At 44.5% G+C, this 26,951-nt stretch overlaps 1 protein-coding gene across 1 annotated transcript in view; it reads left to right on the top strand.

The window, feature by feature from the left end:
- The window catches only part of CAPN13 (calpain 13), a 42,895-nt gene that overhangs the window by 1,513 nt on the left and 14,431 nt on the right, over positions 1 to 26,951 (top strand). The window contains exons 2-11 of the mRNA XM_068413541.1: positions 8,695 to 8,764; positions 9,603 to 9,721; positions 13,465 to 13,598; positions 15,398 to 15,572; positions 16,449 to 16,520; positions 18,307 to 18,392; positions 19,814 to 19,888; positions 20,728 to 20,894; positions 22,374 to 22,519; positions 25,589 to 25,749. Of these exons, the coding sequence (XP_068269642.1) occupies positions 8,695 to 8,764; positions 9,603 to 9,721; positions 13,465 to 13,598; positions 15,398 to 15,572; positions 16,449 to 16,520; positions 18,307 to 18,392; positions 19,814 to 19,888; positions 20,728 to 20,894; positions 22,374 to 22,519; positions 25,589 to 25,749 (1,205 nt within the window). The remainder of the gene's footprint in view (positions 1 to 8,694; positions 8,765 to 9,602; positions 9,722 to 13,464; positions 13,599 to 15,397; positions 15,573 to 16,448; positions 16,521 to 18,306; positions 18,393 to 19,813; positions 19,889 to 20,727; positions 20,895 to 22,373; positions 22,520 to 25,588; positions 25,750 to 26,951) is intronic.

Here is a 26,951-nt window from a genome sequence, read left to right as displayed (position 1 = left end):
TGGCTGAACATCTGGGCTTCTCCTCAGGCAGCCTTTCTTCAAATCTAGGTCCAGAGAGAATGCAGCTGGTGCTGTGATTTTTACACCAGCGCTCCACTTACAAGTTTGTAGCAGGTGGAGATAATCTCTCTTGAAATAAGGTTATAGTAGAAGAATAACTAAAAAATGCAAATGAGAGGAGTTAGTTGCTGCCATTTCCAGACTGAGAAAGGTATGATAACTAAGCATTAGACTCACAAAAGACAAACATGGATATTGGAAAGGACTCTCAGTGGCCTTTTAAAGATTAGTAGACTGGAATAAAATGTTATGATACAGTTCTGTTAAGTACTAACCACCCTGATGTTTTTGCTGTTTGGGAACAGCAGAGAAGTGTAGGATTTCAAAAGCATGCAAACTGACTTAGAAACCCAAATACCACTAATTTTGAGGCACCTCAGTGTGGGATGAACATCTATCCTACACGAATATCCTGAGAGTTATTTCATGTGCAAAGGGACTGACGTTCCTTGCCAAAAGAAGAACCTGCTGCTACTAGTGCTTGAAGTTTGTCCGGTGAGGGAGGTGTTGGATAATCCCCTTCCATTTTGCTGAATCCATGAAGATTAAGCTGATGAATGAAAGTTTTTGTGGAAATGATTTCAAAAATTTTCAGAGGTCCTCTCCTTCCCAGCACTTCCCTTTGGAAGATTGTTTTCAGCAATCACTGCATAGTTTCCAGCATCACCCCACTAAACTAACAAACTAATCACTTCCAACAATTTTCCAGAATTTTTTCAGGAAGGAGTGGAATAAAAAGTCATTAGCTTTGCCAGAGCTCTCCTCCAAAAAATTAAACAATACGCTTATGGCCCGGGGTTCACAATGCGAACATTTAAATGCCTTTTCTTCTATTATAGAGGTTAAGGCAGCATCACCAGCTGCTCGTGTGATGTAGTAAGGGGACAAAAGTTGATACTGCTGACTCAGTTGGCTCATCTGGAACAGAAACCCAGGATCTCAGTGCTGAAGAAGGCTCTGTTTATTTTTTTTTTTTTCTTGGTTTGACCAAAATTTCCACCTGTAGCTATTTCCTGACCAGACAGGCTTTGTCCTGCTAGACAAGATGCAAGACGAAGGGCAATGACACCCTGGTTATTGTCACGGTTTAAAGCTGAATTAGGATGATCCAGGTGATGTGAATTGTGGTGGTGCTGAATTCAGAGTGCTTTATTTTTGCTAACATTGGTTTTATTTTCAAACATGGTATGTGTGAGGGGAGAGAGATTGCCACATATGCAGCAGTGCCTTGGCCATGCACCAGGGATAGCCCAAGATGGTGCTTGATAGGTTCAACAGTGCTAAGGTTCAACAAGGCTAAGTGTGGGTTCAACAAGGCCAAGTGTTGGGTCCTGCCCTTGGGGCACAACAACCCCATGCACCGCTGCAGGCTTGGGGAAGAGTGGCTGGAAAGCTGCCTGATGGAAAAGGACCTGGGGGTGTTGATCGATGGCTGGCTGAACATGAGCCAGCAGTGTGCCCAGGTGGCCAAGAAGGCCAACAGCATTCTGGTGTGTATCAGGAATAGTGTGGCCAGCAGGATTAGGGAAGTGATCGTCCCTCTGTACTGGGCACTGGTGAGGCCGCACCTCGAATACTGTGTCCAGTTCTGGGCCCCTCACTTCAAGAAAGACACTGAGGTGCTGGAGCGAGTCCAGAGGAGGGCAACAAAGCTGGTGAAGGATGTAGAGGGTATGTCCTATGAGGAGCGGCTGGGGGAACTGAGATTGTTTAGCCTGGAGAAAAGGAGGCTGAGGGGAGACCTTATCGCTCTCTACAACTACCTGAAAGGAGGTTGTAGCAGGGTGGGTGTTGGTCTCTTCTCCCAAGTAACAAGCAATAGGACAAGAGGAAATGGCCTCAAGTTGTGCCAAGGGAGGTTTAGATTGGATATTAGAAAAAATTTCTTCACCGAAAGGGTTGTCAAGCATTGGAATAGGCTGCCCAGGGAAGTGGTGGAGCCACCATCCTTGGAGGTGTTTAAAAGGTGTGTAGATGTGGTGCTTAGGGATATGGTTTAGTGGTGGACTTGGCAGTGCTAGGTTAACAGTTGGACTTGATGATCCTAAAGGTCCTTTCCAACCAAAATGATTCTATGATTCTATATGGTGCACATTACAAACTTAATGAAGGACAGTCCCTGATCTTCAGTGCTTATGCTTTATAAGGCTAAAATGGGCAGAGGGTGAAGCTGCTGAAGGCTTTTCTGAAGGGTCTTCAAGGTCACAAACTACTGCTCCTGCAGCTGCTCACCCTTTGTCTCTTGGGGACCCTGTAGCTACTTTATGGGGTGAAGGATTGCTGAGCAAGAGCTGGCGTAGGAGAGTGCGTCACCTGTTTAACATAGGCTATGACTTGTGTGGGGGGCAACCAGAAAAAAAAAAGGGAAAAGCTGGAAGGTGACCAATGGAGGTTTGAGAATTAGCATGAGAGAAATCCCTGAGTGCCTTTGATGTGACTTGTAGGAGGGTGCATGGTGAAAGGACTGTCTGAAACAGCCATCATGGGTTTTCCTCTGCATCACTGCAGTCTGTTTGCAGCATCAGTAAATAGACTCCTTGGGTATTTGTCTCATGTGTCGGGTGTCAGAGGAAGAAAAGAGTAGGGTCTAAAAGAAGTCCTTGGATAGAAGCTACAGAAAGAGGTTGCTTTAATGTGAACTTGAGCAAGGGAGATACCTTGTTCCCTTAGCAGAGACTCAGGGAACTGTGCTACTGCACTTAGCATCTAAAAAGCATTGGGAAAAATGATACCGTTTGAGTCAATGTTTGTTTGCTGGGAAAAGTGATTTGTCATTTGATTCAGTAATTTTGCAAAAGGACTTGCTCACATTTTTTCCTCTCTTCCTGTGTCCTTTCCCAAAGCAATTGTAACCTTTTTTCAGCAGCAGAGTGCCTATCATGATTCTGCACTGCTTTTGGTGATTATTTGTTTATTGGCATTTTGTTTAATTCCCAGAAATTTCCAGGAATTAACATCAACTTTAAGGAATTTTGAACCTAGGAACTGACTAAACCAGAGTGGACCCTTTAAAGAAGTCATTTTGAAGTTAAGATCTTTCCAAACAGATAAGCAGAGCTGGAGTTCCTACTGCATCAGCCTTGGCCTGTCTGTAGCTGGAGGGAAGAAAACAACAGATTTTAATCAAGCAAAAAAAATTAGACAACAGTTTGACGTTAATCTAAAATCTTAGCTCTAACAGCACAGGGGAAGAAAGAAGAAAAAACCTACCAAAACAAAACAAAAAAAGAAAAAGAAATGTGGATTGTCACATGAGCTGCTTTAATAAAGCAAGTTACGGGAAATGTGTGGTGATGAGGGGTGGTGCTGTCCTGCACTACCTGCAGGTCTGTCACTGTGGGGCCGTTCTCTGGCATGAGCCAAAACCACTCGCCAGCTGTTCATTGTGGAGTTCACAGTTTCAGTATTTCCCAGGGACCACAAGGTCCTTGGCTCCTGTTCAGTATTTCTCCTTAATGAAAATCAAAATCAATTCACCTTATTTTTGAGTGTGCGTGTGCAATCAGTGTAATTGAATGGGAGCAGCATTTCCAGGCTGCCATTGTCTCAGCCCTTGCCTACTCAGCTGATTGCATCTGACCTCAACTTCAGAGTTCATCTCTGGGCCAAGAAAGCTGCAGTGCGTCACCATTTATTACATCTGTCTTTCTGCACAGGCTTTAGATGAAGAGGGTTTATTTGCATAGTATCTGCAGCTTGTTGCTTTCAGAAAGGGCTGGTTGTGGGCGGTAATTCATGAATCCCTATTGAGGGGAAAGCAGTGCTCCTACCATGGCCTGTTGAGTCACCCGCTTCCCTGTTTCTCAGGCTGGGGAGTCAGTCAGCAGGGTTTTATATGGCTGTGGCGGCCACAGGAGAATAGCTGGTAACACCATGCCACTTTGAAAACTTGTACTGAAAGGTCTGAGTGAGAGGTTTCAAGACCTCTAAGAAAACTGCCTCTCAAATGCTCAGGGTAGACAGGGCTACCTCCCTTGTTTACCTCCTTTGTTTGCAGTTGGCTTTTTTTTTAGCACTAAGCCACACAAAGCAAACAGGTTGCAGGTAAAATATGATCTGGTTTATGTTTCTGCTGGTTGTTGGACAACAGTCTGTCCTCCAGCAGGACTTTACTCTCACACTTGTGGGCTTCCCACCTGTGCAGAGTCTGAGGACCTCATTCAATTGTGAGAGAGAGCTGGAGCAGAGGAGGGTTTTTTTTAATCAACTGAGGCATTTGTGTTGAAAACAAGCAATTAAGAATTGATCTATTCTGCTGTAAAGCAGGGAATTGAGTTCTGGTGGTGCGAGCAAACCCCTTGAGTTTAGCCTGTTTTTTCCTGTCTAACAGAATGTCAAAGAAAAGCAGAATATGAGTTCTTTTTAAAAAAAAAAAAAAGATTAGGCAGATTCAAGGAAATTGATTCCTGGTTCCCATGAGGTCTAATAAACACAAAACGGTGGATAGAGCCTCCAGCCTAGGAAGTCCTTTAGCCCCCAGGGTGATGGAGAGTGGGAGGATATATGCAGGAGGAGCATTAGTTTCGGCTTTCTCAGTTATCCTGCTCCCTCTACAACCTGCTGGAGACGAGGCACTGCAACAGGCAGACCTTTGATATGATCCACTGCAGCTCATCCTTTGTTCTGCCTTCCCTCATTACTCCAACTGGCTTATTTCTGTGTTAGCTATTCTGTGGAGGTTTCCTGTGGTTACAGGATGTATGGCAGCGATGTGCCTGACCCCTCCTCAGTACACTGCTAGGCAATGCCCTCAGCCCAGGGAACTGCAATACCATGTTTGCTTCTTAATCCAGAGCAACACTATTACAGGTACAGCAGTGATGCTGAATTAAGATTTGTCCAGCTGAGAACAGTTTGGCTTTCAATCAATAGCAGCCTTTTTATTTTTCTTAATTGGTGTGTGTTGAACATGGAGCACTGTGGCTCATGATGGCAGGACATGTCAGGAAGGTGGAGCTGGAGCAGGGGAGACCATCACAGGTGCAGCTGAGGGGAAAGATGTGGTGCTATGGCAGGAACAGAAGTGGAGCTGGGATTTTACTGTAGGGTTAAGGTGAACTGATCAGGAGGCAGCTCTGCAAAGAGTCATTCTTGCCTCTCAACCCTCAGTGGCCTTGTGCCTGCCCCCAGGATCATGCTGGGCCAGTGGGGAAATATGTGGGAAAGTGGCCACGGCCAGACCACCGTACTGAGCAGCAACCTGCAGTTAGACTGGCCTACGCTGCCTATGAAATCCCACCTCAGACTTCCAATTTTCCACAAAAATGTCTGACTGTGTCATTTGCATGTGTCTGCATGTGGCCTACACTATTCACCTCCAGCTTCTTCTGGGGACTTGTTCTTCCCTAAAAATTTTGAGCAATTATAAAAAGAAATTTGGAGACAAATGTATGTACAGAGAGCTGCTTTTCTCCCTCTCAAATTAGTTCTCCATCTTTCCCTTTGGATAAGCAGTATTTCTGTGCTAGGACCATTCTCTAGAGGATGAACTGGTTTGAACTTGAACTTCTGTTTTATTCTGAATACATAACGAAGTCTTCAGTGGTCCAGGGAAAGCAAGTGATGATAGCTTAGTCCTGGGGGGATGAGTTCAGGCAGAGCGCTTGACTTGCAGCCCATATGGTTGCCTTCACTGCTGGACTCATAGATACTCTGAGAAGAGACCACATGCCTCCTTGTGCTCCGTCTTCTTTCCACATCCAGCTAAAACTGAAAAGTCTCGTCGAAAATGCCACAAAGCCTCATCATAATTTCTCAGTGAAACATGGCACTGCTTCTGGACAGACTCATAGTTAAATCTGTGGTTTCTCTATTTGTCATGTGATTTGAGCACTAGCAAATAGTGAGGCTTACACGTTTTGTGTAGTGGTAACTTGGTACATAGCTGTATTTTGCAATAACAGACGATAATTTCTGGTGTTTTATGACTGCTGTATTCTTGCCTTTGAAGGAAGAGGAGCTAATTGGAGACTTCCTTTCCTCCCTTTCCTTCTGGTTGAGAAGGCCCAGATTTCCAAAGCATTGCACCCATCACAGTTATGTCCTCTTTAAACTCTTTCAGAAACACTCTGCACTTAGTTCAGGCTCCATACAGCATCCTTCAAGGCAACAGCCATTCCACCACTGACTTCAGGGGTCACGCTCTTCCAGAGCTCTTCTGATTATCTGGTCTTGCAATTCTCCACCACTGCCCCCTCCTGCCTTTGCCTCAGCTTCTGCTTGTCCCCTGCCCTTGGCTCACACCCAAAGCTGTGCAAAGAGACCATGTTCTGTGCAGTGCATCCTTTTGAAGTGTGCTCATGCTGCCTCTTTTCCTCAAGTCTGCAGAGAGGTGGCTACACTCAAAAGCACAAACCTCTCATTGAAACCTGCCCTGCCATTTCTGACAGCAGTGCATGCAGCGAGGACTGCTGCCATTTCAGCCAGTGGCACTGGTGTCAGCTCAGTGGGAATTCACCTTGCATTTGCCGCGTGGTTTCTGCAGAGGGACAGCTGCTGAGCAGCCCCTTTTCCATGGCTAGTCACACACTCTGTGTTGCTTTCCAGTTATTGCCCCCTAAGTCTGTGGGGATTGTGTCCCACTGGAAGCAGAGCTTAGTGTGTTGTGGGTGGGGATTACTGTGAGAGTGTCTGACTTCAGCTTTTGTTGTCTCTGATAGCCACAAAATCATCTGTACGCACAGTCAAGGCGTGTTGGCTGGGGCTGACTTCAGATCATGTCTTTTCTGGTTTTAGACAAGATTACTGGTTTCTCTCAGCAAGGAACCTGCTTAATGACTCAACTCATCCCCATCTGCTTAATGGGGAGTTGAACGTCTTGGTGGGCAATAGGGTATATGCTGAGACATCTAATTGGCTGACTCTTCAGCGGGTCTCTGTAACAGGCTAGCAGGATCCACAGTGAATTTAAGAGCTTTATTGTCCCGGCACAGAGAAGAGCATCAGCCCTTTCTTTGATAAATCCCATATGAGATGCAACTGCCTTCCCATTAGTTTCAGGCTCGTGTTTCTGTATGGTGGTTACCCCCATGTCAGCTATGCACTGTAGCACATCCATCAGAGTCCAGCCACCCTGCCTGAGGCAACTAAGACTTCGACAGCCTCAGAAATGATGGGGGAACAAAAATACCCATTCCTTTATGCTGTTGGTTTTCTGGGATGACTCCTGGCAAGTCAGACACACACAAGGGCACAGGCCAAGCTCAGAGCCTTGTGATGCAGGTTACTCTTTCCTTCTTGTGAGAGGTTTTGAATTCACCCAGGTGAGGGAGGCAAACTGCTGACAGGGAAGTAGAGGCAGGGGGAAGATAAAGCTGGGACAGATGTAGAAGGGAAGGGAGAAGGGCTGAGAGCTGCTGCTTCCCTGTACAGTGACCAACCACAGCGGCCGGTGACCACCACTTCTTAGGCCTGCTCCCATGCTATGGGTAAATCTCTTATCACAAATCCCTGAAGTCCTGGTATAGGTGTGGATGGCTGCATGAAAGAAAGTGCTTGCCCAGGCTGCTTTCCCTGGTGTCAGCAGTGCTGTGGGAGCATGATCTATCCACCAGCCTGGAGCAGTGACGTTGTGTTGCGTCTTCCCCTGACAAGGAAGCTTCTTAGAGGGGTTTGATCACCGTGAAGCCATTTCAGAAAACTGACAGCGTTTGCTAATGCTGAGCTTACGCAACTGTGCGAATCACGAGTCATGTTGCATGCTGGTCTCATTTTTGTGCAGCATGTCAAATTGATTGGGGAGAAGAAATGCCAGGGCCTGCTTAAGGAAGAGCTACTGTATTATTTTTCTTACTCGGATGTTTTTTCTCCCTTTTATCTCTTAATTTTCTTAGGTGTGTGGTGACTTTCCTATTTAAGGCTGATGGCTCTTTCAAAACAGAGCCTTACCCAGTGGGAGTGTGCCAAGGGTTACTCACAGGAGATGCTTGGGCCATTCCTACCTAAGCACTCGGATATCCCAGACCAACAGCAGATGCAAGTGGGAGAATGGTTCACATTTCTGTGTTCGAGAACAAACTCTGAAGTGTTTCTTCCTTCACTGCCCAAGCAAGACTCTCAAGGAATGCAAGGAAGATTCTCCCTGAATTAAAAATAAGTCAACCAGGCCTGTGGGATTTTGCAGCCAGAGATTAAGCCCTCTTTCCATAGCTTCCTCACAAGAAGTGATGAAAAGCAGCCCAGGCTGATCTGTCTGAGTGCTGTATGGAAACACAAAAGGCTCAGAGAGTAAAACATTCCCAAACCCAGTGCTGAGCTGAAGTACAGACCCTGCTCCACTTTGCTTGGAAACCTCTGTGTCTCTGCCCTACTGTCCCCTAGAAAACTGCATGATTTCACAGCCAGGCTCACAGCCCTCTCTGAAAGGTGTTGGTAGCTTTAGCGAAACTCAAAAGAAGACTCAGTGATCACCCAGCCACAAGTCCCCATCCCTAGGAACAGCTGAGCAGACTAAAGAAGAGATGCCTGAGTATCTCCTCTTGTTTTGTTGGTGGCAGGTAACAAAACATCAGGGCTCAAGACAAATAGTTTTCAGCTGTGGAAAGGTTAGGCAAGCAAGGGTCTTCAGGGGGCAGGAACACGCTGCTGGCAAAGGCTGAGTACCCACACTGCTCTTTGCATTTTCTTTTTTTCCAGGAACTTCAGAGAAATCCTCATTTGGTCAGGGATGGAGTTAGCAGATTTGATATCATGCAAGGAGAAATAGGTAAGGTCATATTCCTGTTTTCAAAATTGACACAAAGCAATAACCTGTGATTGCTTTGCTATGTTCTGAGTGCTTGGTGGGAACACGTGGATCATGGTAGCTGCTGTAAACAATTAGTACAGGTCAATCCAGACTCACGCAAGTTCACACACAGATTATTGCAGGTATTTAAAAGGATTCCCAAATGCAGCAGCTCTAATCCCTGTTACTTATATATGGCGCCTACGCTCTACGTATATAAGGACAAGCATAGAACTGAGATCAGGCAGATGCTTCAAGTACAAGGGTCAAACAGAGTTCTGGGGTAAGTAGGCACAGCTCCAACATATGTAGGACTGAATTTCTTTTCTTCCTGTCTCCTTCTGATGGCTCTCAGTGTTTTCTTTTCTATGGATATTTCCGTCCATCTTCTCTGATATTTACCCAGACATGTGTCTGCACCCTGTATCTGTTCCATCTTTTTCTCCTGGCCCATAACCATGTTTGTCTTTGGGAGCAGCTCTGCTCCCATATAGAAACAAATATCTTCTCATTTCTCACCCTACTGAGAGGTTTGAAGATTTCCTAAACATTCTAGACTGCAAGTCTCAACATGACCACAAAAGACAGGAGGATCATAGAAAAGGGTGGCTGGGTGGCATCAGGCTTCCCAGGTGGCATTGGTGGTGAATACTGGGTAGTGGTTCAGTGGTTTTGGGGAAAGAAGAGAGACAGAAGAATGTTGGTTTCTTTTAATAAGCTGATTCTTAGATGTTGAAGTCCACTCTTCTAAAGAGTTAGTTATGGTCCACAACAGTAAGTAACTGACTGAATGCATTGGATTCTTCCTTCCCTTGAGGTGACTGCTGGATGCTGGCTGCCCTGGGCTCCCTGACATTGCAGAAGCGATTTTTGGAAAATGTTTTACCCAAGGACCAAGGATTCCAGGATGATTATGCTGGGATTTTTCATTTCCGGGTATGTATTTTCTGCTATATTGGTACTGCTCGGGCTTGGCTGGTTGGATTATATAGGGGTCCAAACTACAGTCCCAGATCTCGACATCCTTGAATGCCTTGGTTCTTCAGTGCTGAGTCCTAATTCAGAATTTTGCAGGAAATCCCAAAGTTTCTACTGATTCCTTGTGCTCCAGGTGGTGCAATCACACTTCAAGGAATTTGAAGCCCTTTTCTGAAAGTTATGACCTCAGAGGTACAGATACCAGCTGTTCAGATAGAGTTGTGTGTATATATATGTTTTAGATGGCATTCTGGTGTCTGCTTTGATTTGCACAGCTTGTTATGGCTGTCAGCACACCTGTGTTCTTTATCTGTTTGGACTCATTTTCTGTTTCCCCATATACTTCACCTTGTCCTTTTAGTCCGTGGAAATGGCTTGAAATTACAAATCCTTGGAGACAGATCAGAGGAACAGGCTTTTTGATATTTTGAAAGGAGATTTCTTTCAGAGAGAGGAGCAAGGCTTTTTACTAAATCTCACTTTCTACCAACTCTTGAAATTCTCTGAATCTCCCAGGAGGGCGACTGGGATAGTAACTGGCAGGCCCTGCTTGCTTGTATCTGAGTCAACCAAATATCTAGTGGGATTAGAAGCACTTGCAGTACCATTAAGCTCCAGAAGCTAAACTGGATGTAGAGAAAATCGGTAAATACTCGGCCGTTCGTCATTCCCTTTTTTCACATGTCTGTTTTGTTATACGTAGTTCAGTACCAAGTGAAGAGCTCTGGCAGTGAGACTTCTTTGATGCCCTGGAGCTCTCGTGGAGCAACACCGAGGAGTGTTATCTCACACGCAGTCTAAATTTTGCTCTGTTCCTTTGCTCCTCAGAATACCAGATGTTTCTGTCTTGGCCTATTTCCAGCATGCAGAGGTGCACTGTATGAGATAAACCAGCTGAAGGCACACTAGTCCGCTTAAAACACATTAAAAGGATGCAAGCTAGATTGTCTTTCATGAGAGCTTTGAAAAGATTAGTTAGGAGCAATCCTTACATCTTAAGCAGTATAAATACCTTACAGTGTTTGAAAATGTTTTCCCTGTCATCTCATCTGCAAATCAATGCAACTGTTTCTGGCTTTCCTTGAGCAATAAACCCCTGAGAAAGCTACTCTGAATGGAAATTCTTCTCAGCAATGCCTTTCAATTATTCCATCAAAGATATTTTACTGCCATCCACAGGCTAAGCCACCAGTCCCCAGTTCAGTGAAGAATTGCAAACAAGGCATATCATATGCTAATATAAAAATTTTAACTTATAACTTTTTTTCACCTTTTTGAATCTGGAGCATGTTGCCTCTCAGGAATACAAAGAGCTGCTCCAGTTTTTCTAAACAACACTGGCTGTTCGGCTGCAAGAGTTAAGGGTGTTAAGCACTTCATCAGCTGTAGTTGAGTGATGTTTTTATCTAGGGAATAATTGCAATGACGTTATTTCACCAGGGATTAAGTTAGTCCCCTGTTTGTATAGGAATCACTTTCTCTGCCACAGAAACTCTGATGCCTGTGAGGCAGGGTATGCCACGCGTTGTGACAGTGAGCAGCAGCAGCTCAGTCTTGGAAAAAAACAGAAATATTCTGCAGGGACTACAGGCAGTTATGGCACAGTGCATCAACTCAAAACAGGGGGAGATCTGCCCTGAGTGTTAATGTCCCTGCTCTCAGGAAGAAACTGATGAAATCTTTAAAGGCCATAAGTGGTCAAGACCTGTGTTTCAGGACACATCCAAAAGGTGCCTTCTAACACCATGCAAAAGAGAGTAGTTGAAAGGCATGGGATTTTCACCTTGCTCACATCCAGAACTATATTTCTCTAAGATCCCTGTAAAGGAAGGGAAAAAAGGAGGCAAAATAACCACACAGTATTCCCCCTCCGACCAGCAGCACCCTAGACGTGTTGTTATCTTGCAACTGCCCATTTCTTTTTCCTCCTCTTCTAAGTCCAGGAAAATAAAGTCCTGATTTAAAAGGCTCACCACAAATGTGGAAGCGAAGAACCTCCCTCTTTGCAGCCTGTCTAAATAGGGATTCTTTGTTTCATTTACTGTCGTGTTCCCAGCTGCAGTACTTTAAACCTGAGGGTATAAAGAAATTTCATGAAGCCAGACTCTCAAAACAAAAAGTGAAGGCATTGGCCCTCTCTGAAAGCATATGGGGGAGAAGGGCTTCTCCTGTACCGCTCTTGCACTCCCAGAGCATCCTAGGACTTTCCATGAGGTTTCTCATTGCCATTCTGGCTTTTCATGTCCTTGTGAGCTCAGATGAGACCACAATCTGAAAGTCTGCAGCAGTCAGGACAAAGAAGCTCTCTTTATCCAGATGAAGAAAAATACAGTGCTGTGTTCAGAAGGCCTCCAGGCTTGAACTCCCTACGAAAGATGCCCAAGGAACTTGGCTTTTGGAAAATGTCACTCAGATGATTTGAACTGCATTAATCCCCATAGCCAGTTCCATATTGTTCTTCTTGTTTACCTGTTGTGTTTACACATAAAGCACCATGGGGAGGTGTGGCTGGATGTCACACCTTTTCTCCATACAGACCTGCTGTCAGGTGTTGACTGGAGACAGGAGGGCGTGTTAGGTGACTGAAAGGACACCTCCTTTCAGATTGTCCTTTTGCCTGTCTCTCTTTTGGGCAGAGGACAGCCAGTGGCAGGCTTTTCCTCAAACCCCATCCTGCCAAAATCAAGCAGAAGCCTCAAACCACTCCTGGAGCTCAGATTTGGAGAGTCCAACCCTGCCACCTCCTGCTGCCACTAATGTAGGAAGTAAGAGGCTGGGGTGAGGCAAAACATAAGTAGGATCAAACCTGCTTTTGGCTTAGCAGACTGTAAGTTTCTTTGCTGCTGGGCAGATCTGGTCTTGTGATTTTCTAACAGAACAGCTCATTTTGGGGTTTTTCATTGACCAAAGCTGTTGAAATAAAATCATGCTAGACTAAATCTATTGCTGGCATACTTCCACTGGAGTCCTTAGCATTGCTGCATATAAGAGCTTGGCCTCTTATGATTGCGAATCATGCTAAGCTACATTACTCTGCTAATGACTCTGGAAATGACTCCTTTAGTCCATCCCCACAGATCTCTCTCCCTATTTTCTCCCTTGAAAGGTTTCATCAGCTGGATCAGCTGGAGAAACACTTGCTCTGTCCACATGCTGGAGAGACCACCTCTGTCCTCCTCATCTATCAAGGAGACAGTTAACACCTCAAAAGAGTCTTTAGTCACTACACTGTCCCTGTCCATGACAGCATGTCAAAGTCTTAATTGAAACACAGAGGAAAGAAAATCTAGAGACTGGATCTTGACAGAGGCTCTCCAACCAAGAGCTGTGCTGCAGGGGGAAATCCAAGTGCAGCTGAGGACTGAGGTTCACTGAATTATCTGCGTGATTGTTCTTTGTCATCTTGAATGCTTGCTATCACCCAATAATATTAGCATATTTCCCATGTTGAATATTTCCTCCCACTGATTGCAGGACTATTTATGTTCCCAAATGACTTCCCCTGCCACTGGGAAATCCAGCCACTTGGTAGCTTGTTTAACAACATGGACCGTTAGCCTGAAGCAGTTCAGGAGAGAACTTGCACATATCCATGCTTTAGATTAATTCCTGTGCTATTTCAGGAGGCTGTTGCTTGGCATGAATATTAGCTCTTAAAAGAGGCTCATTCTTTTCTCTCCTTTTTTTTTTTAAATTTCCAGTTCTGGCAATATGGAGACTGGGTGGATGTAGTGATAGATGACCAGCTGCCATTCCTAAACGGACGATACCTGTCTGTACATCCTCGAACATCAAATGAATTCTGGCCATCCTTGCTGGAAAAAGCATATGCCAAGTAAATATACCTGGTCTATTCTTCCACCCAGTGCTGAATGCTTTCTATGAGTGGTTTCACCCTCTGCTTTACCAAAGCACACAGGCAGGAGTTCAGGCTAACAAACAGCTGTGTATGTTGTGCTGCACTTACGTAAGAAACTGTGGCTTCGTGCAAACACAGAGCCAATATAACCTGGAGATGTTGGTCTCAGGCTGAAGACCTAAATGTACCTGGTCCAACTCTGGGATGTTAATGCCTGAGAAGTAAAATGGACAGGGCAATGACTGGTGACACAAAAGGGCCTGGGCATCTCCTTACTTTAATCAAACTTCTTTGCTTCTGTTTTCCTTTCCATATTTTCCTCTGTTTAAAACTGCAGACTCTAAGCAGGGATTACCTCTATTTACAGTCACTAATCAGAGATCATGCAGATATTTGGAGCAGGCAATGAGAGGAAGCATGACTGAAGAACATGCCCAGGCACAACACGTGCTCCTGTGAGTCCCTGGTCAGCTCTCACTTTGCACGGAGAGCTCTGACTTCTGGCTGAGGTCCCCGGAGTACTGCAGGGTTAATAATGATTAATAAAGAGATAATAATTTTTAAAAATCCTCTGAGGAGTGAAGAGATCAGAATGTGGTCCCTTAGCGTCTGTAACACTGCCCATTATTAAATGTACTGAACATAAATTCCTGTGCTAGGGGTAGTATGAAGGGCTGGAACTTGATGCACATGCCCTCCATCAAGCTCGTGTAAGATTTGCAATGCAGTAAAGAGGAGCTGAAGAAGAGAGCTAATTATTTTGGCAGATTTGGTCAGGAATAAGCAAATGTTAAAGCAGCATCTGAGCAACTCAGGAATAGGATGCATTTTTCCCTGAGATATCTCAGAAAAGTTGACTCAGGATTCAGTATCAATTTGCTGCATAAGATTTTAATTACAAAGCAAACCAATCCTCTATTAAATTAAAGTTGCAAGCGATGCTGTTTATAAGATTCCCATTTGAGAAGTTTTTCCCCAGTGCCCATGACAAATTCTTTTCATCAGTGTAGGACAAGGATAACTCTTCAAAATACAATTAGCCGCAGACTTCATTTGATTACATTCATTAAATACAGTGTGTATGATGGGGTTTAACAGCATACTCTACCTGCTCTAAGTACGGCATGTTCCAGTTTATTTGCTGTCTCAATAAAAAGCACACGATAAAAACAACGACTGTGTTGGCAATATTGAATTATTGTCCTATTATTGCACTCTAGCAGAGTGAATTGGGAACAGTGCTGAAAACTTGTTTCTATCTTGCCTTGGAAGCATGAGCAAATACCTTCACCTCTGTCTTCTTCCTGTGTCTCATTTGCAAAAGGGATACTGGCTGTTTTTGTGAAGAGTCATGACAAAGTATGATGTAGAAACTAACAGTTCAGCTCCATTTGGGCTGAAACATCCATTGGAACTAGACACCCTTGGCTCCCTTCCTGTTCAGAAGGAGGAAACTGGACACTTCAGGATGCAGCTCATCCCCCTAAAATGTCTGCGTCGGCATGAGACGCACCTTATTATTTTCCACTGTCTGTAAATGACTCTAGACAGCTGCCTCAGATGTGACTGAATACATAGAAAAAAGTCCTTCTTTGCCTCATTCGTTCCACAGGGCATGTGTTCTGTCTGGCCGTGTATTTGCTTTCATTACCTGGCCCCAATGTCTACACACCCCAGGCTCACCACCTCAATGTGCATGTCCATTTTGGAAATCATCACTGTACATTTTTTATTAAAACACAGTATAAGGACTAATTAAAGTTTCCCTCCCCCAGGTTACGGGGCTCCTACCAGCACTTGCACGGAGGCTACCTTTCTGATGCTTTAGTAGACTTCACAGGTGGAGTCCAAGTGCAGTTTTCATTGAAGGACCCCCCTCCTGATCTGGAGGAGATACTGAAAGCAGCTGACAAATCAAAGTGTCTGATGGGGTGTAGCACCTCAGGCCAGGTGAGTCACAGAGCCAGGAGCATGCGTTTCTTGGTTTACCATGTTTACGCATAAAGGTTGCTTTTTTGAGTGAAAAAGGAAGTCCATAATCACTCCGTGTAATAGTTGCAGCTTATGGATGCATGGAGAGATCTTGGCAGCAGAAAGCAGAGAAGGTTATACAGGAAGTAATGTGAAGGCTTTTGGGTAGATTTAGATGGACTGGTCTGTCAGAGAGGGGTCTGTGGCTTCTCTCCTGGCTAATTCCACTGGTATCTTCTTGCAGCTGGGCTGATTTTGGCCTCATAGCTTTGTGATCTATTCTAGCAAGGCCAAAATGCACCTCTCTTCTGTGAGAGGATGCTATTATTGCATTGTGATTTGCAGGCTACCGATATTAATGCTGAGAAGTTGCAAAAGGCTTTGTGATGCTCAGCAAGTACCTTGCTAAAAAGCTGCCAAGGCTTCCCTTACAGCATTTAAGAGAAGTGTGCGGCATTGCTCCTGTAGTGCCTGGTTCATCAGGACACAAAGCTCAGCTGTTGCAAACAAGTCAAGGACTAGCCCCTCAGCTCAGGTGGCTGTGGGTGGCAGGGAAATTCTGGGGCTCTAGTCCTCCCAGTGACCCAGTCCAGGTCATTCTGCAGTTGCAGCAGCTCTGGACCACTGAAGAACTTGCAAATATATGAAGACCTGTAGTTTTGCTAAATTTACTGGACTACTTATGGCTGCAGTGGGAACAACAGTCACATTCCTATGGAGGCACTAAATCTGAGATACTGCTGTAGTCAAAACCAAATCTCTTTTTCTGCGTACCAAATGATAGTTCTGGGAGTTGATGGCCATTCCTTTGCAGCATGGCAGAGAGCTAAAAGCTGTGCTTTCTCCCTTCTGCAGCTGAGGAGGAACATAGAGCTGCGGAATGGAATTGTACAGGGTCATGCCTACACTGTCACAGGAGCTGTGAAGGTAAGATCAAGGACTTGTTCATGCCTGGTGATCTTGTCCTGGTGATCCACTACAGGGTAGTCACACTGCTGTTCCATTCAGAGTAATTTTAATTAGCCTCGTGCTTAGGAGGGGTTGTTGAAATTGCATAGTGCAAATTCTAGGAGATGGAAGGATTCTGGCACAATGGGAAGAGGGAGGATATCTGAATCCTATCATTTTTTCTAATGGAAAAATGCAGCTTAAATTCGCTTTTGTTTTGGGACACTTCAACAGCAAAAACAGCATTTCTGGGGATTTTCATTCCATACTGACTCTTAAAAAATTCACTTTTCTGTTTCAAATGGGAGTAGAAGCACTGGCTGAAATTCTGGCAGTTGTCATATGATGCAAATCTACATTTGTTCAGCTCAATCACAAGCTGCCAAAAATCACTGTGTGAAAAGTAAATAACTCACTCGTTCAAGAACAGCATTTCTCCACCATTTGAAGTTGTTCTATTCATGCAGAACTTCTCCTGGCTAGATATTAATATTGCTGATCTGAAAACAGGACCAATTTATCACACAGATCAAAAGAACTGAAGGATTTTTTACAACCAGAAGTCAGAACATAGCTTACCCCAGTAAGCTGTAGTGCACACATGGAGTGTTAACAGTGAGCAAGGCCAAGAAGGAAACCAAACAATGGCTATGCTATCAAGTAAGACAGCTACAACGCATTTTAATCTAGGAACTTAAAGTACTTTGGAAAGGGGTTATTGTTTTCCCGAAGCTATTTTCTTCCTTCTCCCTGTCTCTTTAATGGTTTCTCATATGAGCCTGGCTTTGGTTTATAGCCCCTCATGGCATGGCATGTTCGATGCCATCATCATAGTCAGAGTGCTGCTTCTTGGAGGATGCTTGCTTGTAGCGAGGAGGCTCTGAAATGGAAGGATGGGGTCTTCCAGGCTCCAGAGAAGGTCCCAGCTGGCTCTCCCCAAGGCAAGGGTGGAAGGATCCCAGATCCTGTTGGAGAGGAAGCAGGCTGTTTCAGCTTCCTGCTGCTCATGAATGATGTGTGCAGCGAGGAGAAACAGTCTTTGCCCCACTGTTCAGAAATGCCAACGCACCCAGGGGGGTGTCCTGTGGGGAAATGATTTGAGGCTGGCCAGGGGCTGGGCCTTTGCCTGGGAAGAGACTGCCATGGCATTTGTTTCCAACACTGCCTGTGAGCATAAGGAGAGCCAGAAACAAAATGTTTTGCTTCTCCTTTCCACTTCCACAATTTCAGCTTCACTGGTGAAAGTGAGTTGTTTCTGGCTTAAAGCAGTGACAGCAAGAGGAGAAAAGCACCAAAAGTCCAGCTGTTGGAAACCACAATACCGTAGATACAGAGACTGTTTAACATTGGTAGGTTCTGTTTATCATCATCTCTCCGTGCTGACTGTCGACATTCACTCCAGGCAGTCTGGTGGCCTGGTTCCTCAAAGTCTCTGCCTTTGCTGACTCTCAGTGTCAGATGTGCAGGATTAGGCACCAGACTTTCCCAAGGTTGTTGAAGTCACGTGATATGGCAGGAATGCTTCTCCTTCCCTCTGTGTCAGCTATTCACTGTCCTCGGGAAAGCAAAATGGGCGCAGTTTTCTCCCACATGTCATTCCTTTACAACGTAGCAAAAGGCACTGATTTTTAGCTGCAGTCAAATGAGATCAGAAGTTAAACCATACCACCAAGGTATAGAAGATCCATTTTATTATCCATCTCTTCACTGAATATCACAATTGTGAAAAGCTGTAACTGAGTTTACTTTTCTTTTGTCTTTGCAGATACGCTACAAGAATGGCTGGAAGCATCTCATCAGGATCTGGAATCCATGGGGCCATGGGGAGTGGAAGGGGCCCTGGAGTGATAAGTATGGTCTTAAAGCTTTAATCTCATAAGGAGAATCACTCTTTTATAGGCTTATTGTAAAGGACCTCTGCCTTGCACTCATAATGAAGCAGACATTTCTAAATCAATTCATTATAAGCATTATTTCCATCTGCAAAGCAACCGCCCACAGAAATCCAATCCAGGGAAAACTAATGCAGCATTGGTTTTATATGTGCTCCCCACTAGGCCTAGCTCAAGTATCCAGTTTTGTCTATGTGTACATTTTTCCCAGTGGGTAACTCCAGGTAAGTCATGGATGAAAGAGTTGTTATTACCTGTTGTGTAAGCTCCAGCCATGCCCCTGAACACTGGCTGACTGCTTCTATTGAATTCTCCTGCAGCAATTGTGCATCCACCTTCCTGCTCCTTCTTCCCCTCCCATGAGTGTGAATCTGGGAAGAAGATTGTTAACAGAGTCCATGAGAGTAGCGCAGTATTTTTATGCAGTATTGAACACAGAGAGACAAAAAGGGTCCTTGGTTATTGCGAAGGCAAAATGCCACGGGGTGGCTTGAACTGATCTTTTGGATCCTGCACACAGCTTTGGAGATGCAAGGACCACTTTGCTGCTGTGTGGCTAAGCTAACTTCTCTTTGCTGAGGAAAGTAATGATACAGAGGAAGGCTGCAGCAGTCTTTTGTAAATAAATAGATGTTAGTTTTCCTGGTGGAATTGCATCAGTGTTTTCCTGAGTAGAAAGATGATCAGGTGACACTCACGTGATTTAATAGCATCCCATCTCTCCCTGTTGCTAGGAACACTCGTAACTTCTCTGCTGAGAAGTCAGCATAGCGTGTTGCATCTGGATGGGTTCGCGGGTGGTGCAGACATGTTTAACGCTGGGATAATAGCTATCTGCTCAGACAGCATCCTCCCATTTTTTGGAAGGGTGAACTGTAATCCTAACTGTAATTGAAATGTCAGTAAAGCGTGTTCATAGGTAAGCTGCATAAATCAATAAATTATTGATTCATGCTGTTTATTTATCTTACACTCTGCAGAAAGTACAATTATCACTTAATTATAAACATGCTGCTTGGAAACAATACATTTGACTAGCTAATGTTCTCTCTACTCATCAATGTAATATCAGCACTTCAGAGTGCTATGCCTTGGTACCTCACTAACCTCTCCATCATGGGGACAGGTGACCAGGGCTTGGAAGGCAGAGACAGGATTCCCTGTCCCAGGGTGGGCAACTCAGACAGGCACAGCAAAGGTTCAAAGCTCTCTTTGCTGGCCTTGGCTATGAAGGTATCGAGCACAGTCCTGTTCCCAACATGCAGTTTGCTTACCCCTCCTCATCCCTCATGACTTGATGGGTTGGTTAGAGGAATGTGCTGGCCAGAGAGATAGGAAATTGTGCTTCACATCTGCTTGTTGATTTGTTCCTGTTTGCAGCTCTCCTCAGTGGGACCATGTTGAGCCTAAACGCAGAGAAGCCCTCCTGAGAAATAAGGATGATGGAGAATTCTGGTATTTCCCTATCGATCCTTCTGTCTACCAGGTTTTCTGTTTGCATTCATTATGAAAAAAAAGAGTCATTTAGGCAGTTCTCTGCTCTTAGTAATGGCTCAAGGCACCCTGTGTTAGCTGTGTGCAAAGAGCAAATTGGAGGTTGTTCTGACCCCATGGTTTCAGAGGAAACAGGACCTGGAGAAATGGAGCTGGCCAAGGTAAAGTAACAAGCTGGTGAAAAAAATGAAAAGTGAGAGAAGTAAAAATACAGCTCTCTGAGACCTGTCATTTTGTCACACTGCCCTTCCCCATAGAGCACCTAGTTTGAACCTTGGACTGGCTGGTGCTTGGAGGGCACAAGTGGCTGAGCAGGTCATACAGCTTGTGTGCTTGACTGCTCTGCAGGTGCTTATGATTTTTCACTGCTTCTGATTACTCTCAAATCCATTTTAGCCATGTGTGAGCCATCCTTTAGAAAAGCTATTATTTTTCAGAAAGTGCACACTTGCCCTGAGGAAAGCAGGGGAACAGCAGGCTGGTCTGAGATAGATGCTGCAGGCTTGAGCAAACCTTGAGTGTGGGGCAGGACACTTCAGAGGGACAAAGCAAGGTGCGGTGGCAGAGATGTGCTGGAGATAGCTAGGCTCCACCTCTATACTACTGAACATGCCCTGGGGCTTTGGGTGCAGTTAGGGCAGCCCAAATGCACTGAGAGCTGACCTCTTCTGCAATGTATAAGCTAGCTCATCTACAGCCTGCAGTGCTCTCTGTAATCCCCTTTTGAAGACATGGGGGGTGAACGTGAGTACCTGACCGGTGTCTCAAACTAAAAGGTGAGATTTCCTCCTTCTCTGCAGGATGTCCTGTGAAAACTTCCAGGAGCAGTTTTCCTGGCTCTATATATGTAACAGCACCCCAACGTTTCTGGACTTTGGAGTTGAGCACTGTACAACATGGTCCATGGAACAGCACATCAACCTGTGGAGTCCAGTCCTTGCCACAGGCAGGAACAATTATTCCCCAGGTAGTGAACACTCACTACAGTGACCCAGTCCTCTCCTCCTCTCCACTGGTGCTCACAGTGAAACATTCACTCTGAGCACCAAATTGCAGAAATATTGATTGCTGGTTGTTAATGCCTGCCCTTTCCCATTACAGCACCTATCAGCTAAAGAAGCAGAAACAAAGCAGCAGCACTGGCTGCTGAGTTAAAACAGGGGATTCTGATTTAGAATCCCTAAACTATTTAAATCAAAATGTGTTTGTCTATCTTCTTTCAGCCAGTTGCAGTAGATGTTACTGGGGACCTCATCAGAAAATCTGGTCTGGCAAATATGTGGCTGGTTTTACAGAGCGAGAAATACTCTGAAATTAAATGGATATGAAATGATTGTGCTACAAAGCTCTATTTTTGAAGGTAGAAAGGCCTTTGAGCAGATAAGACCATTGGTTTTACTGTCTGTGCAAGGACTCTTCTGGCATTGTGAGCTCCAATTATTAGTAGTATGTTTAAATTTTTAATCTTATCTTATCTTACTTTTCTACAGCTTCATCACTATATGGGCTCTGTGTTTTTAATCTGAAATGTTAGCATGTGATCAATGAAGGAGCTGCTTTTTTTTCTGCAATGCTGATCCCTGACTTAGCAACAAACAGGTTTCAGCTTACAGGTTTCAGCCTGCTCCTCATAACCTTGATCACCATGTCTCAAGGGGTGATAATAAAGCAATGCCTGTGCTGCTGCACACCACGGGCACTGGGACTGAGCAAAGAGGTGCAGGGGCTGAACTGAGAGTGTGGGCAGAGCCATTTTCCTTGGAGCTGTGTTTTGCCACCTGCCCTCTGAGTTTCTGACCAGCTGCAATCTTGGGCTAAATGGCAGCTTTCGAGGCCATCCAACACAGCTACATGGCTTAAAGTCTAGACTGATTTAAGCAGATGCTGCCATCTCAGTCCTTTTTCCCCAGTTTTGACATTTTACTGCTTTCTTATCAGGGATGCTTCCTGTTAACCAAAACATTGGCCAAGAAGAAGCCTTTTCCCTCTGGTGCTCAACACTGTCTTGTCCATCACAAACACTAACAGGAAGGAAGGGGAGGATAGCTTTGGACCGTTTTGTCTTTTTCTTTTATGTGTTTATGATCTCCAAGACACAGTCCTTTTCAGCTCAGCCACTGGGTCAGATAGCTGATTGAAAATCACTGCTTTTCTGCCTCGGGAAGTGTGCCATGTAGGTGAAGCACAGGTAGGGTGGGTTGAGAAATCTGCATGACTTTTATGACTTTGCCAGAGATTTCTAGAATGATTAATGGGCAATTAGCTTAACTCCAGATGCCTCAACTCCTACTGGTAACGTAGAGACTGCAGTGCTGTGTTGTATTGAAAGCATCTTGGAACAGTAGCTACCTATTCCTCTGGGCCCATATAAGCAAGATCTTACACAATAGGCTACTACTGGGACATCTGTGTGGCTACTATTAATCTATTAACATTTTCTCAGCAGGTGCAGTTTCAACAAACCCTCAGTATTTCCTCAAAGTGCCACATTATGACCCAAAAGCCTATAATGTAGTCATTTCACTCATGCAAAAACATCCTGAGGATATGCAGGATGCAAAAAACCTGAAGATTGGCTTTTTGATCACCATGGTAAGCACAATCAGGTATCATGTAGGCACTGTTGTTTTCTGTGTGGCTTATTATACCTGTACACGGAAATGAAAGACTGAATTGCCTTTTTGGGCTGTAAAAGTAGAGTAATCAGTATTTGGAGTGAACTTCTCGATGCCTTCTATCTTAGAACAGCACAGGAAAAGTAGTTAGGCATGCTTAGTTTCCTTTATTCATATCTTAAAAGAGGAAAGGTTGAACTTTTGGTTCTGTAGCATCCCAAAATAGCCCTGTGAAACCCAGGTGGTCCACAGGTTACAAGAGATGCTGGGGCAATATTGTCCATGCCCAGCAGTACTGGTGACATGCCTTGCTGGCCCAGCATAAGGCATGACAGCCAGCACTAACCACAGTGCCTGAGCAGTACTCCAGGTCTAGTAGGGAACAGAATGGCCTCTTGTTCCCCAAAATGGGCCTGTCTTACTCATCTCCCCTTTTCTATCACAGAAATGCCATGTAAAACCCATTTGCAAAATATATGGAAGGCTTTCCTCAAGACCAGTGCAGAGGCAATTCACTCAGATACCTGTGACCTCCACCACAATTTCCTTGGGTTTTTTTTTTCTTGGTGATTGTCCAGGGTGGTGCCATTTCAAGGGCAGTTAGTATCGGAGTATTACCAGGCTTACTGAAAGCACAATTGTTAGTGAAGATGGATGCTAGCTTTTTCCAAATTTTTTTTCTTGTAGGCTGAGGGGGGTAGGACGGGGTAGTTCTTAACCTGAAGAACAAAAGGAAGCAGAGATTGATATAACCCTAACTTCACATTCTGCTGATCACTGGAGAGGTTTGCTCTAGTCACAGACTTTGAATAATTGATGCCATAAGTCTAACAGCTCCTCATAAAGGAAGAACATGGCTTTGTAGCTCATAAAAAACAGCATCTGAGAAATAAAAGATGTAATATAAAGAGCATCCCTCCAGCAAGTGGAACTCACTATCCCTATGCAAGGAGATCCTCTGCTTGGTGCAGATACCAACCCTGCAGGCCTCCAGGGGGCCAGCTGTGCCACTTGGAAGGAGCTGCTGCTTCTAGTAAATGGGGAACTTGCTGCTTTCAGCATCCTCATCAGCTGTCCCTCGACAGTCACCAGACTTGGAGATCCCTGCTTTGCATGGTGCGTGCCCACCTTGTTTAGTTACTCAGTTTTGCAGAAAGAACCCTCACTGGGAGGTGACGGCATAGGTCCTGGGTCCCTTGAAAACAGGTTGTTTAATCAGGAAGTAGAGGAGAGGACAGATTGGCTCTGTTCTTGCTTCATATTTAAAATTTCTTTCCTCCCCTCGAGTTGATGCTCAGGTTTTTTCATTTAGGTTTTTCTCTCTCTCAGTATATTCCCAAGGATGGATGAAATTCAATGAGACATGGCCTCTCTGGGCTGTCAATCCATGGCTCATCTCAGGCTTAGTTTGGGCTTCTGATCTCAGATGATCTCCTATGCAGGAGCTGAAGGCCAGAGCAGGCCATTACTAGGGGCACTGGATTACTGTGGGGCACCTGGTCAATGAGAGAAAGGGGACTGCCATGCTACTCTGTCACTTCATAACTTTTAGTAGTGTAATGTTATTGGTACAAATCCACGCAGCAGATTATACAGAAAATATTCCACCATGGACACAGCATAAGTATTTTAACATGAGAACTGATCTACCAGCTGCTCACAGCCAGCCTAGCATCCTGTCCTGGTAGCAGCAAAGTCCAAGTCCAGGAGCTAAAACCAGGGTAGGCGTACAGTGCTATTCCCTTGGTTTATTTCCCAGCATCTAGCCTCAGTGCTTGAGGGCAGAGATGGCATCTTTACGCAAAAGTTTACAAGGGGTTTTCTTTGTGCAAGGAAAGTGCAATTGCTAAGATTCATGTGGTGTCACTCTTCATCCCTCAACTGCTGTCACTGCCATTATTCATTAGCAGCATCATTCATTGTTCAGTACCTTTTGAGATGCATCAAATTGTTGCTGTGAAGTAAAAAGGGTGTTATGCCTTGGCAGGATGAGACGGGAATGCAGTGCAGGCAAGGATGCAAACCAGAATGGACATATCTGATAGTTCGAGGAAGCCTTTTATTAAATATAGACGTGGAACACTAATACATAGCTGTGAGGGAAGTTTAATGTTGTGTGATAGAGCTGAGCAATGTATAGAGGCTGATTCTTATCTCACACCGGTTTTGACTCCATGGAGATATTAATCTGCTTCTGCTTTTTACTAGAAGGAATGTGGAATGGGACCCAAAAGTAAAAAAAAAAAAGATTACACCATTTATTTCTTTGCAGCACTGCCCATTTCTATCTGTTTGAGATCTGACCCATAATACTTGGCAGTCTACATACCTCCCAGCCATCTGTAACAGTAGTCATCTTCTTTTTTTTTTTTCCTCCCAAAATAGCAGTTTTATGTTATTTTCTCCCAAAGGCATGGCTCATAAATAACTCTGCCACGCTGTGTAACCATTCTAAATGGAATTTATACATGCTGATGTATTTTGGGGAATATGTTTAGTAAGGGGTTTTTATTATGCTATCTTTACATGTCATCATAGTAATAGCTGTTGCGTTATATTTGTTTCATCTCAGCAAAAATACTGGAATAACAGAAGAAAGATCAGAATGTTCTGTTGTCTTGTGACACTTGCTGATAGGTTTGGGTTGTGATTCTTGAAGCATCCTCAACTGGATGAGATGCTCACTGAGCTCCCTGACTGTTCTGAGTCATGCTAGATCTCAGGAAAGTTTTAGTAAGAGTATTCATCCTTGATTCCTTCATGAACTCAATTCTGCTTAATGTTAATTGAAGTTCTCTTCAAATCCACTTACATACATTTCACCTTCTGTTTCTTTCAGTTCTTCCACCCTTGTGCATTTTTGATGTGTCCTTGAACAAAGTCTGTCACCTGGATGGGCTTTTCATGCCACTGGGGAGGTTAAGGCCTATCAGATGCAGTGTATTTTTAGAGAGCTGTGGGAATGTAAGGCTGCTGTGGGTGCACTTGCTGATTTACTTTGGTTCCTGACATGGAGGGGAGATAGTCACCTATATTTTTCTTTCAGGAGAACTCCAAAGTTCTGAAACAAAATTTTTCCCTGACTCGAGATGTGACCAACTACTTTATGTTGAGCCTGGGAACGTATGCTGTTGTTCCTGCTACAACAGAGGACCAAGAATTTGAATTTCTCTTACGAATTTTCATGAAGAATCAAGACTACAATGAGTAAGATGATAAGTACTGCTTATAGGCCCCAGACTTACAGTGTGTCAGGTTTTAACAATTTAATGTCAAGATAACTAATGTGGTGATTTGATTTTAACGTACTCTAGAAGCGTGTTGGGAAGACACAGCTGAGTGTTAAGCACCATGTTGAGGAGGATCAGACATATAGTCGGATGCATAGGGGTGGCCACTGCAGAACAGGGCAATAGCTCGTTTGCAGCCACCGAGGGTCTCAGCTTTGGTACAGAGCCACACAAGTGAGCAATAATTGTGAGATATGCCCTGCCAGATTGTGGGAAAATCTCTCTTTAGTGAAAGAAGGGCTGAGAGCTTGTTTTCCTTAAGAGCTGTTATATAGTTTCTTATGTTGTGCCAGCTGGACACCAGACGGATCAGGTTCCATTCTGCTTGGAGAGGGACTTAGAGAAGCAAAGAGCAGTGAACGGCCTTGATCCTTTCACCCAGCCATCTCACAGACAGGCTAGTAGGGCTCCCTGTGGGTATGAGAGAGGCCTTGAAGATAAATTTGGTGGAAAAATGGTATCTTAGTTCATGCAAAGGCAGCTATTATCACATTTTAATATAAATATCTGGGTGTGCTTCGTGTAAAGAGCAAGGCCTAGCATTCAGCCTTACCAAATGACCTTCAAGCATCAGATGTGCAGCGGCTTTCCTTCAGTAAGCTTTATGATGGAGGTGATTGCGGCTCTTGCCTCATAGGCCCATATCTTAATGAGATTGCTTTCTAGGCTTTGGCCCCTGGCAAAAGTAGTCTAGAACCAACTAAGGCAACTCCTTAGTAATGGAAAATAAATAGAAGTCTGTGCTCTGGGCTGGACTGCCTTCACCATGATGAGTCACGCACTAGACGGATCAGCCTTGGGAGGAGGTAGGTCTTTCCAGGACAGTCTGTGACCCTCACACACCTTTCTGAGCTAGGCCAAGCTTGGGGATCCCTTTCCTGTGGGTCTCTGCAGCATTCACCTATATAGTAACCCAGATGCTATAAAAATAGCAACTGGCTTGCCTAATTTCTTTACCAAAAGCAAAACTCAAATGTTGAATGTTACTACTAAGCAAGTCTCAGAAGGAATGGTGACCCCAGCTCAATTTCAGGCAGTCTGCAGGCATTTAAAAGATGTTGCCTTTTAATAGCCCAGATGCTATTTTTATTGCTGAGTATTAAACTAGGCAAAGAGAAA

Source organism: Nyctibius grandis, chromosome 1 (assembly GCF_013368605.1).
Source record: "Nyctibius grandis isolate bNycGra1 chromosome 1, bNycGra1.pri, whole genome shotgun sequence".
NCBI lineage: Eukaryota > Metazoa > Chordata > Aves > Nyctibiiformes > Nyctibiidae > Nyctibius > Nyctibius grandis.
Note: the sequence above shows the minus strand (reverse complement) of the source record. Positions and strands in the feature narration are given on the sequence as shown.